Here is a 13,716-nt window from a genome sequence, read left to right on the forward strand (position 1 = left end):
GCTATTCAGAATTTTAGCATAAATTACCAGGAGCAGTAGAAATGCCCTAGTTGATGTGTACTGGGGAGTTCAGTAGACCCCTAGAACAACGTCAAAGGACTGACTGGGGTGGCCAGAGCACCTTGTTGCTCCAGTGATAGGCGTGGATTGGCAACTTGCCGTCCTCCTACCCTAGCTCCAGGGCCCCACTGTGCCACCAAGATGACTGCCCATAAGGCTGTGAAAGAGCCTGCAGAACCGTGCTGGTCCTCAGCGAGTCGGCTCGACTTCTGGCTCAAATTTAGACTGTGACGCCTACCAGGTGTGGCCTATCCGGCTGGGTAACTACCCCACCAGACATCAGGGGCTCAGATGCCATTGCAGAGGGCAGTGGAGGATTGCCCCCACCTACCTTGCAATTCCAGCTACCTACTGGAGAGTGTGTCCTGCAGGGGAGAGCTCATTCGGCCACCGAGTGCTGCAACCTCAGTAGGTGGATTTTATATGGTGTCCTCCCGCAACAAGCTTCAGAGGAATTCTACAATTAAAAAGATGATGAGGAGCGCTAATCCCACGAAAAGGCATGGCCCAATAGAGCGCGCGGGGAGGCGGCATTGGGTGATAATGCTATCTAAACAAACTCACTTGACATGAAGGGACACTATTGCATACTGGTAAAAATTACTCAGAGTATAATATACAAGATGACTTCACTTCACCAACAAATACTTTATATAATGGATATTCAGGCACACCTCCAAGAAATGAGAAAGGATATTGTGGCCATTCACACTAGCTTTACCAAGGCCCTCACAGAGCTTTGCCAGTCAGTGATGGGAGTGGAGACCCATATGAAAACGATGGAAGATGCAGTGGTGCAGCAGGTTCGAGAGCAGGATGATCTGGCCAAAAGGGTTGAGGCACTGAAAACTGACCAGCAAACCCTATCTGATGCCTTGGAGGACTATGAAACTGCCCCCACCACAAAAATATTCAGACTCGGGAAGTGAGCGCCACCATCCTGAATTCTGAGCTTGAAAGCCATGGACGAGCCCTGTTCTGTCATATTCTTCATGACACTACAGACCAGGATCTCATCCCAGACAGCACACATTGGGTCTTCTCTTACCAGCAGCGAAACTACCTTACTCCACATGTGCTAACCAGGGTTCACTTTGTTGTAAAGGAAGAAACGGACCACACCATAGAGGTAAGGAAACCTTCTTTATTTCTAGCAGAGAAGCCAACAGAAACGGACACTTCCCAGCTGGTCAGGGAGTCAAATGACCCTCCAAGGAACGTCTGCTTTGAATCCATACAAACAATCGTAATCCCTTCTAGATGGTATTGCACCGTTACAACGCAACTTTTACAACGCACTACCATTACATCACAACTTTTACAACGCAGGATCCATTACAATGCATGCCTTTACAACGCATGTCATTACATAGCAGATGCTATTACAACGCATGCCATTACAACGTAAGTATAGGTAAGTATATAATTTTATTTTATATTTTATTTTACATTATTTAATTAATTTAATTAATATTAAAAATAAATAAATATATTAATTTATGTATTTTTATAAAATAAATTAAATATATTAATTTAAGTAATTTAAAAAAAATAAGTATGAGTATAGGAGTATATGTTTTGTGGTACTGAGGTATATGTTTTGGGGTGTTTGGGCATTTTTAGTGTTTTAGTGGTTTTAGGGCTGGGTTTGGTTTTTGGGGTACATGGGTATTTTTAGGGTTCAGGGCTAGGTTTGGGTTATGGGGTACGGGGTATTTTTAGGTTTTAGGGCTGGGTTTGGTTTTTGGGGTACAGGGGTATTTTTAGGTTTTAGGGCTAGGTTTGGTTTTTGGGGTACAGGGGTATTTTTAGGTTTTAGGGCTAGGTTTTAGTTTTTGGGGTACAGGGGTATTTTTAGGTTTTAGGGCTGGGTTTGGTTTTTGGGGTACAGGGGTATTTTTAGGTTTTAGGGCTGGGTTTGGTTTTTGGGGTACAGGGGTATTTTTAGGTTTTAGGGCTGGGTTTGGTTTTTGGGGTACAGGGGTATTTTTAGGTTTTAGGGCTGGGTTTGGTTTTTGGGGTACAGGGGTATTTTTAGGTTTTAGGGCTGGGTTTGGTTTTTGGGGTACAGGGATATTTTTAGGTTTTAGGGCTGGGTTTGGTTTTTGGGGTACAGGGGTATTTTTAGGTTTTAGGGCTAGGTTTTAGTTTTTGGGGTACAGGGGTATTTTTAGGTTTTAGGGCTGGGTTTGGTTTTTGGGGTACAGGGGTATTTTTAGGTTTTAGGGCTGGGTTTGGTTTTTGGGGTACAGGGGTATTTTTAGGTTTTAGGGCTGGGTTTGGTTTTTGGGGTACAGGAGTATTTTTAGGTTTTAGGGCTGGGTTTAGTTTTTGGGGTACAGGGGTATTTTTAGGTTTTAGGGATGGGTTTGGTTTTTGGGGTACAGGGGGATTTTTAGGTTTTAGGGCTGGGTTTGGTTTTTGGGGTACAGGGGTATTTTTAGGTTTTAGGGCTAGGTTTGGTTTTTGGGGTACAGGGGTATTTTTAGGTTTTAGGGCTAGGTTTTAGTTTTTGGGGTACAGGGGTATTTTTAGGTTTTAGGGCTGGGTTTGGTTTTTGGGGTACAGGGGTATTTTTAGGTTTTAGGGCTGGGTTTGGTTTTTGGGGTACAGGGGTATTTTTAGGTTTTAGGGCTGGGTTTGGTTTTTGGGGTACAGGGGTATTTTTAGGTTTTAGGGCTGGGTTTGGTTTTTGGGGTACAGGGGTATTTTTAGGTTTTAGGGCTGGGTTTGGTTTTTGGGGTACAGGGGGATTTTTAGGTTTTAGGGCTGGGTTTAGTTTTTGGGGTACAGGGGTATTTTTAGGTTTTAGGGATGGGTTTGGTTTTTGGGGTACAGGGGGATTTTTAGGTTTTAGGGCTGGGTTTGGTTTTTGGGGTACAGGGGTATTTTTAGGTTTTAGGGCTAGGTTTGGTTTTTGGGGTACAGGGGTATTTTTAGGTTTTAGGGCTAGGTTTTAGTTTTTGGGGTACAGGGGTATTTTTAGGTTTTAGGGCTGGGTTTGGTTTTTGGGGTACAGGGGTATTTTTAGGTTTTAGGGCTGGGTTTGCTTTTTGGGGTACAGGGGTATTTTTAGGTTTTAGGGCTGGGTTTGGTTTTTGGGGTACAGGGGTATTTTTAGGTTTTAGGGCTGGGTTTGGTTTTTGGGGTACAGGGGTATTTTTAGGTTTTAGGGATGGGTTTGGTTTTTGGGGTACAGGGGGATTTTTAGGTTTTCGGGCTGGGTTTGGTTTTTGGGGTACAGGGGTATTTTTAGTGTTCACTTTTTTTAAAAACACGACTTTAAATAAATTAAATAAATTAAATTAATTAAATTAATTAAATTAATTAAATTAAATTAAATTAATTATATTATTTACAATTAATAAATTAATTAAATTACATTACTTAAATTAAATTAAATTATTTACATTTTTTAAATTAATTAAATTAATAAAATTAAATTATATTATTTACAATTTATAAATTAATTAATTCACATTCGTTAAATTAAATAAATTTAATTAATTACAATTTTAATATTAATTTAAGTACAATAATTAAATTAAAATAAATTAATTTATTTTTTTAAATTTATAAAATTAAATTAATTAAATTAAATTAATTAAATTAACTAAATTACATTATATTAAAAAAGATATACTTACCTATACTTACGTTGTAATGGCATGCGTTGTAATAGTATCTGCTATGTAATGACATGCGTTGTAAAGGCATGCATTGTAATGGATCCTGCGTTGTAAAAATTGGGATGTAACGGTCTGCGTTGTAAAATAACGCGTTGTAACGTCATAGATCCCTTCTAGATACATCTATCTGGAACGCTACTGCCTCATAAAAGAATACAAAACATCTTCCCTCTTTCTACCCAAACAAAAAAAGCACAGGTTAAAACGCAAAACTAAAACATAACAAAAGAAGAATAAAACAAGTTTACATACACAGTATTTCAGATATCCAGTTGGTCTGCAATTTCTGGTACTCTTGGGACACTGCAAACTTTCTCCCACACAACCCTGGAGAACACTCACATATCCAGATAGAGGCTGACCGGGACCCCCTGCATCTCCTCTACCAACCTCACCACTGGTAGCCATACCTGCATCCCCCATGCCTTTTCCAACACATAAAAACTGCCCCATGGTATCTCCTCCTCACAAGTCACCCCACCCCTATGATAAAGTGCCACACGTCTAAAATCACATCACACCATATTGATAAACACTTTTCACCTTAAATTGCTCTTTACATTTACAGAGACCTCTGCCAACTCTCCCATCTTGACTTTCACCAAGTCTCCTAGCAGGATGTGACTCCCAACAACAGGAGCCTCCTGAAGTTCCCTGCTCTTTCCACCACTTGACACCCACTCCTTCATCCATGCAGGCATCAACGTGGACCCAGGAGCTCTGCCACACATCAATTGAAAAGTGGACTTCAGACTGTGACCTTGTTTAGTGGTGCGATACGCCAACACCATTTCATCTGCCATCTTCCGCCCTGCAAGATCATTGGCATACGCCATCTCTATCAACCTTTGATTAACCTATTGGCTCTCTCACAGAGACCGTTACCTTTTGGATTTTTTAGTGAAGTGCGATGATGGACCATGCCACACTCCTTAAAAAAGGTTTGCATATCCCGCGTGACAAACAGTGTTCCATTGCCCGTGATGATAGTGGATGGAACACCCTCTTCCTGAAACAGCCCACCCAAAAACCTGATGATGCAAACCTTCAGAAACGTTAAGCATAACCACTTGGAAAATATATCCACCACAATAGTGAACCTAATGCTCAAAGGCAGTTTACATATGAGACCAATAAAATGTAAGCAAATACTATGCCACGCTATACCTGGATCGTTAATGTGTCCCATATCGTCAGTAGAGCCTACCTTCAATCTCTTCTCACGTTCCTTGCAAACTGAACACTGACATCAACAGTGATGATGGATTTTAGTTTTATATCAAAAGGGGCTAATACAATGTGCCTCACAAATCTCTTATTTATGTTAGTAAAATGTTTCCCTTGCTGTGCACCCCATTCAAATTCTGTACCCTTTTTTAAGCGAACCCCTCAAATACACCGCTTTGTCTGAGGAATTCTCCAGGAACTTTGAATATTATTCAATCAACCACCCAAAGGATCTCAATTGATACTTATCAACTGGTGCAGGCGCCAACTCAGTTTTTTCTTTTAACAGAGTTTTATATAGCACAAACTTGACCCGAAGGTATCGGGTATCGGAGCGCTTTACAAGAGGACCAGTTGTGTTACATGAGGACGCATTCACTTTTGTTAGGAACAGGGGGATTAAGTGATTTGCCCAGAATTACAGGATGTTCAGCGTCATTGCCGAGACTCGAACCCGGTTCCCCAAATTCGAGGTCAACCGCCCTAGCCGTTAGGCAAACTCCTCCACTGAGCAAGCTTTTCTTTGGTTCAATTTTCGTTGCAGATAGGGTATATCCCAGATATTCAATTTGTTCTGCCAGAAATAAACATTTTTCTTTATGTAAAGTCAACCTCGCATCAGAAATCATATGCAACACTGGTTTCAAAACCTGGTTGTGTTCCTCCATAGATTTTCCAAAACGAAAATGTAATCTTGGACGTACACTTCATTGCCAGTGCCTTTGAAGACATCCGTCACCATCCGTTGAAACACACTAGCCGCTGATAGTCCAAATGGTAAACGTGTGAATTGAAATGTTCTTTCTATGGTAAAAAAGGCTGTAAGATGCTTAGACTCCTCATGCAGTTTTATTTGATGATATGCACTCTTGCGATCTAATGTAGAGAAAAACCTAGCATCCTTCAACGTGGAAATTAGGTCCCCAATATTTGGCAAGAGGAAAATGTCAGCAATCACGCACCAATTGAGTGACCACAAACCCACACAGAGCCTACGTTTACTGTTAGGCTTATTTGTGACCACCACTGGCGACACCCAATCAGAAGCCGCAACAGGATCGATGAAACCCCCTTCTAATATCTCTATTATAAGGTTTGCAACTTCCTCTCGCACCACATTAGGCACACTTTTCAACTTTTGTTGCACTGGTACTGCATCCTTCTTCAACCTAATCTTGTGAACATATATCCTGAGATGACCCTACTTCTCCTGAAATACAACCTCCGACACTTGCAATATGTCCCCCAATTCTTCATCCTCCAGTACCATGAATTGTGTGGGAGCCCTAGGTTTACAATGATGTGGAGATTATAATGGTGAACCCATCCCAAAATTGGAGGGCCTTGCTCTGCTACATAAACTTTGCTAGGGATGGGCCTGCTAGTAAACACAATGGGGTCGATTCCGATTCGGGAAAAACCGCTCCGAATAGCTGTTCAGAGCGTTTTTCCCGTACGAATCGTACCCTGCAACTTCCCCTGTACGTACGACGAAGTACGATTCGTACCCGGAGCCGTACTCCGTACGAGTCGTACAAGACACCGTACGACTCTAATCCCCGTACGATTCTCCCTCGGAACCCGCTGTACGCGACATCTGTACAGTTCCCGGCTGGTTTTTACGACCCAGCAAGTACGATACGTGTCGGGTACGCACCGTACGACCCTTTTTCTACGGGAGCTGAAAACAGCCGTAAAAGCAGAGTTCGTGCCGAAACAGGTACGGAACGACCCCCCCCCCCCGGGTACGGTGCGTACCCCCCATGATCGCAGGGGTACGCACCATACCCCTGCGATCATGGGGTGTACGAGCCGTCCATTGCTGTTGTGCTCCGCCAGTGATTGCAGTACAACCAAAGTTCACTAAAACCTCTACAAAATGCTTAAGGTCCCTGCAGCACTCCTCATCACCACCCTAACCACCCCAACCTCGTTGCCAATTTTTTTTGTAAAGGAAAACAAGGACCACTCCACACAGGTAAGAAAACCTTATTTTTTACTATGGGAGAAACCAACAAAGCTTCTATCCATCAAGGAAGTGATACTGAAAGCAGCCAGGACCTTGGACTCTATAATGTTTCGAGACATCTCTTTTCAAACTTTAGCTAAACAACTCTTCAGATATGAATTGCACTATGTGCCAGAGAAGAAAATCCTCTACTGCGGCGGCTTACCTATGCATCTGATCTTCATCATTGATAAAAAAGCATGTTGTTCCCGTGTGGTACGGATGCCTAAAGAGGCTCACGTTTTGCTGCACATCACCCCTTCTGCTGCAGGGGACGGGGAGCCACCAGAGGCTCTGAGTTCACCAAATGCGACCGCATGGCGAGAGAGTCTACAGAAACTTAGCCAGAGATTGCCCAACTAAATCACAGGATGGCATGATCAGCGAGCGATTTACCCTCAATGGATAGTGATATTGATGATGCGACTGACATTTTTACCCAGCTGGGGCGAGCTGGAGCAAGGTGATGGCAGCTGCTGCCTGGCTCCCTGCTGACAGATAGTGATATTCATTGACTTGCTATTGGGGTGTCATATTTTCTTCTTGGTTGTTTCTACTTCCCTCTATGTTGTTTTGTATCCCATGTTTTCCCTGGGTGTATGCACATTCCTGTAGCGAACATGACAGGGGATGCTGTGCATTTGCAGGAGGAAGTTGGATGCGCAATTCTGATCCAGAGCCCTCCTACATACATATTGATGTTGGCACTGTTAAAATGTTGCCCCTCCCTCCTGACAGACTATGCACCAACTCAATATAGTTTCACTAAATATGCAGGGCCTAAACTCCCAGATGAAAACCAAAGTACCACTAAAATGTCTCAACACTAAGGAGGTGGATGTAGCCATGATTCAAGCGACACACCCCCTACAGCCAGATGGCAGACGGCTTTATTCCTACTGGTACCCACTTCAATTGCCTTTGTAGGTCACATTAAAACTAAGGAAGTGGCACTCTTGTTCAGTCACAGTTTACCCATCACTCTGGATTCCACATAAGTGGATAATGTCTTGTAGCTTACTGATTGCTTCAGGTTTCTTACATGACGCCTCTTCCTTGCCTGGGAATCACGCTCACAAATTCCACCCGCACCTTATATGCTAGTAATATCCTGCTTGTGCTGGGAGCACTCGAGAAGACTTATATCGATGATGAGAGACTCGAGATCTCACGGTTTGGCCGCATTAATAGTATCAAAATGAACTACCACCCCCATTTATTTTAGGTCACTCACACAATGCCCCTATGGATGCCCACTGATACCATACTTCAAACTCAGAAACAGCTACTCCAGCTTATATGGCACAATTTCACACCGAGATTCTTTACAGGTGCACGGGATGGGGATTGGGGTTTCCCAATATAGAATATTGAATTCATGCCGCCAAAGTCTAATCTGTCTTGGATTAGAACTGTTTTAGCAACATTAAACCCTGAGTGCTCCTTGAGGGTTGTTACCCCATTCCCCTCTACCACGTCATGTGGTTAATAGGATGTCATTTTCCGGCCCCACACAAGCCCCTCTATGCTACTGCCACCCTCCTGAGGCATTGGACAAAATAAACCGGTGTTAGACTGCTACAATGTTCCCACCAGGCATAATGAATACTACTTTTGATGATTGGAGAGGAGGAGTGCCCCCGCTACCGGGCGACCTGTATCGGGACGGGACCAGGCAGGCATGTAGACAACTCTTCCAACTATCTAGGGCCTCACCCAACTTTTTTACTTGGTGAGCACAGAATTGGCAGAGGAAAAGAGGAGCAGGGCTAAAACACCCCTTGAGCAATTGTTTGCTCAAGGTTATTCAAAGAAGGGTGAGATTCGCTTATACATTGCCATTCGTGGCCTTTCACAGCTTCGCAACCACACTCTCGGAATGCCAATAGTGAATAAGATCTGGCAGCGACTTTGGATGGAGCTGCTAGGACATCTATTTGCCTTCAACACAAAGCTATCACCTACAAAGTTCTCACCAGGTGGTACTTTTACCTCAGTACATTTACATGCTATGACAGGGGCTTCTCACCTTTGCTGCAGGGGTTGTGGCAAGCGGGGCACATATTTTCATATGTGGGGGCAATGTGAGTTACTAAAGCAGTTCTGGGGTGTGGGGCTCCACAGATCCGCCTGATTTGCTTAGTGATTCGTCAGTGTGGTGGGGCAGGGGAAGACTCATTCTACCCCTACATGACCCCTAGGGGCAGGTTACTCACCTTTTTTGGCAGAGCGCCTCACAAAAACCCATTTTTAGAAAAAGCCCCCCCTCCAGACCTTAAACTGCGGGGTACCAAAGGTGTGGGATATTTTTGTAATGGGGTGCCTGACTGTGCTACTTAATGACAGGATGTTTAAATTTGACAGAATTTGACTACTGTTTAAAACTTATGTCAAAAGAGACAGCGCCCAATTGTTTCCCGTGGCCACCATGCCAAACTTCCTTCAACGTGCTCGCCTAGGAGGACTTTCGACTTCAGCTGGCACGTCAGACGAAGGACAGATTAACTTTGCTGGCTTGTGCTTGAACACATGCATATTCAGTATGCTGATACCTATGTTTGTGAAAACAGTGCCTTATTTTTTCGCCGTTATATATTGTATTTATTGATGGTGCACCAAACTAGTCACAATTCAAAGCTATAATCACCCTAGATTCCCTATTAAAAACCCATAAATAGCGTGTTTAAAAAAACAGAAAGGGGAATAGAGAGAAATACATGAAAAACTGTTAAAGATCCGAATTCTGAAAAAGTTTAAATAGATCTCCATCCGCCCAATTCATCAAAGAAAATAGCGCTCGCAAAGGGCCAGATTCTGAGAATCTGGCCCTTTGCGAGAGCGATTTTTGCATTTGGGATTCAGCATCCCAAATGTAAAAATCGCTAATTGCGATCTCGCAATTTTGCGAGGAATTGCATTTAAGGAATCTCTATTTGAGATTCCTTAAATGCAATTCATCATCCAATTTAATTTTGCGAATTCGCAATTTCTAGCCGCAATTTACCGTGAGGTCAGACCTCGTGGTAAATTGCAAAAACTCAGAAAAATGCATTTAAATGCATTTTTCTGAGTTGCATGTTACACACACACATGTCCTTTGGACATGTGTGTGTGCAACACCTGTGTAAAATTTCGTTTGAGGGGTGCTAGAGGGTGTCCTTTGGACACCCCTGGCACCCTTCAAATCGCTATCTTATTTGCGATTAGCAAATTGCTAATCGCAAATGAGGAATACTCCCCATTCATTCCTATGGGCCTTTTGGCCCATAGGAATGAATGGCGAGTTATTCCTTATTTGCGATTAGCAATTTGCTAATCGCAAATAAGGAATATGTAGGAATCGCATATCTTCATGCAATTTCTACATGAATCCCGTTTTGCGAGTCCTTAATAGCGATTCGCTATGAATCGCTATTAGGGCCTCGCAAAACGGGAGAATGATGAATCAGGCTGTTAGTGCTTGAATTACTAAGCAGGAGCTGCTAAAACAAAAGCAGACAACGGATTGAGGCTGATTGGACAACGTTTCTTAGCTCTCCCTCTACCATGGTTGTCTGTGATCTTGCCTGCATATCCAGGGCGCAATACTATGAATTTGTTGCTACTATTGCAGCTTTTTAAATATCAATAAGTAGGATATCCATGTGATGAAGAGAACTCCCACTCTTCTTTGCAAAGGTCTTCATTTTAGAGGGTCTCCCTTGCTGCATACGGTAATACAGGATGCTGTCCTCTGAGCAGTGTTAAAGTGAATGTCTCCATTGCTGTTCAGTATTTGTTACATACGATTCCCAGCCGCATAATAGGGAAAAATTCAAACAGATGACGCTATGAAAAATATCAAAGCAGCAGAACTGCAGTTACAGGTAATTTTCATTTAATTGATTAGGTAGCAAAAATATATGGTCTTCAATAGGTGGGCAATCATATAGGTTATTTTTTGGGGTTGAGCTGTGTTCTCCTGGATTGGGTAGAGTGGTTGTTAATGGTTTGGCAATTTTAGATTGCTTTTTTCATAATGTTTCTAAGTACTTTTGGTGATCTCCTTTAGATGAGAATAAGCCTCACTGTCTAGGCCTGTTCAACAATGTGGTATTGTTATTCAAACTGATGGATTTGGCTGCTGTGTGTGTTCTGATTGTATCTTTTTCCTCCTTCTAACAGTATTATTCTGCTCCCTATACGTATGAGCTGGCATTAAAATATCTGAACATCGCATTTACAATGCTGTTCTCTCTTGAATGCATATTGAAGATAATCGCTTTTGGATTCCTGGTGAGTAGCCTTGTACCTCACAGACAATTGGTGTATGATCTGGGGTAAGTCGCTTTCTTCTTCATGTCTTGATATTTTAATAACTAATTGATGTGTTTTGTCCTTGCCTTCATTCACCAACAGCCACAATAATTGATGCATTAAGCAACCACTGCTTCCAATTTGATGACTTTTTAAATATCCAGTTGACTAATTGCTATATATTGGGGATAGGTTCTGTAGCTCGCTTTGTTTAGCTATAAATAAATATTTAAGTTTCTCTCTTGTTTCTTTATTGGCTAGTTTGATGAGTGAGGTTAGTTGCTGATAATCCAAGGTTACCTGTTGAAGTTCTCCTTTGCCTTTGGGCATATAGAGACTGGTCTTATTGAATTTATTGCATCGTGATTTTAGAGGGTTTCTTATTTATTAACTCCATGGTTTTTTTTTATCCGTGGCTTTCTGTGTTTGTTTTTCTCATCCCTTCTATTGATGGGAGCCTCTCAGAGTTCATTGGGTGGTGGCACCTTGAATTCATGCATTGGTAGTATCTTGTCATTCCTAACATCTTGATAGATGACATAGGGGCATATTTACTAGCAGTATCATGTCACTCTTGCACCCTGCAACGTGGTGCAAGAGCGACACAAATTAGATTTATAAAGCCACGTAATACCACCTTGCATAGCCCTGCATGGCTTCGTAAATCCTGAGTAATGTAAAGCAGCGGAAAACGCTGCGTTTGCATTACTCTGAGCCAGGGAGGCGTTTCCATGGGTGTTGTGTGGGTGTTTCCATGCAACATGCACGGATTTTGACACATTCCCAGATTTACAAGAACAACTAAACCTGAGAAATGCACCAAAAAGATGTGCCTCCCCGGGAGAAGTGTAACAAGGAGAAATGTCTTTATTTCTCCTTGTTGTTTCCTCTTTCTATGTGTGCTGAATTCTGCAGCACATATAGAAAGAGGAAAATGCCTTTCAGGATTGTTTTTGTGCAAGGGTGCCTGCATTGGCGCTAGGCACCCTATTTTGTGAAGGGGAGAGGAAATAAATGGGCTGTATTGCCTTCAATATGGCACATTCCTGCCATTTGCCAGTGATGTAGCGCAGCAAGATGACTTGCTGTTCTCAGCTGCACCACTTTTTCATAAATATGGCCCTTAATTTACAAGGCCTCTTTTATTTGCAGTCTGACTTGTTTACCAATTGTTCTGGATCCTTTTAGAGGGTCTCCCTTACTGCATGGATTTGTTGTCCTACATAGTGGTTGGCCTCTGTTGCTTTATTTGATAGTTTTCACCCTTGTTCAATGGTCCTAGTACTCCTCCTAGATTTGCAACGTCTGCTCCGTTTGATTTGTTTATTTACATCTGTCAATTGTGCCTTCCATAGTGAGAGGTGGTACAATACATGCACAAATCAAGCAGTCATCAGAGAGACTGACATTAAATCAGTTGTCCTCAGAAGTCCTGTCGCATTTATTTAACACTTTATTTAATTTACATTGTCCCCATTGCTTTTGGGAGACTGGTCTTATTGCTGTCAGCCTTGCAGCAAAATGCATTGACAAGAACCATCATGATGGGGGCTCCTGCCAATGCCTTTATAACTGGCCACCTGCTTGGCGGTCATTTATAAATTAGGTGGGGTGCCTCTCCACCATGGGAATAATTTACTTTGTCCACATCGTGAACCCACGGGCTGTCTGCCTATATCTAAATCAGGTCCTTAGTCTAATCTTAACAATCCTAAGTGTGCTTTTGTTCAGCGGCTCCCCAACGATGAACCTGCCTCTTAGACATCGCCTGCAGCAATACCGCTGCTTAACTGTACCTTATCACTTTTCCAAGAAATTTCTTCGAAGTTTGAAGGAAAGTGCTGACTGGGCCCAATCCACTTCTTGTATAGACCCCCATTTCATCACGGTTGGCCATATTTTTCAACTCTGAGCTGGTCTCACACGACTAAATGTCCACAGTTGGCACTTTGATCATTTAAGTCCTAGTTTTTAAGTTGAACTTTAAAAATTCATAACACTAGTTCTACTGATTGGATTTTTGACATTTTGGTGTCAAATAATTTATGAAAAATTACTCTATTTTTCAAAAGGAGGGATTTTTCTTGTGCTGTGTTCTCATCTTATTACTGTTTGTGAGCTGCACACATATTGTACACAATGCCCCTAAGTTAAGATTGACTTCTTTTGTGCCTAGCTACCAGAGGGCTAAGCACAAGTTAATATAGTGTAGATAGTGGTTCACCATGACAGGAATTATTGTTGTTGCTTAAGCAGGGTTTCCACCCTACTCCTCCAACAACCGGATTATTCACATTAAGCTTCTCTTGGTGTATAGCAGTAGTTGCAGCACATGTAAGGAAACTGAAAATATATATGTATCCTTGTCTAAATGACTGGCTTCTCAATGGAAACAATCTGGAAAAGGTTTAACAGAATTTTCTTCTAAGCTGACTG

The 13,716-nt window shown here is 42.3% G+C and overlaps 1 protein-coding gene across 2 annotated transcripts in view; it reads left to right on the forward strand.

The window, feature by feature from the left end:
* CACNA1E (calcium voltage-gated channel subunit alpha1 E) overlaps window positions 1-13,716 on the forward strand; it is a 1,936,751-nt gene that overhangs the window by 1,751,239 nt on the left and 171,796 nt on the right. For both annotated transcript variants that reach the window (XM_086955515.1, XM_086955507.1), the window contains exon 32: window positions 11,149-11,259. In XM_086955515.1, the coding sequence (XP_086811641.1) occupies window positions 11,149-11,259 (111 nt within the window). The remainder of the gene's footprint in view (window positions 1-11,148; window positions 11,260-13,716) is intronic.

The sequence above is a fragment of the Lissotriton vulgaris genome, chromosome 1_1, assembly GCF_964263255.1.
Source record: "Lissotriton vulgaris chromosome 1_1, aLisVul1.2, whole genome shotgun sequence".
Lineage (NCBI taxonomy): Eukaryota > Metazoa > Chordata > Amphibia > Caudata > Salamandridae > Lissotriton > Lissotriton vulgaris.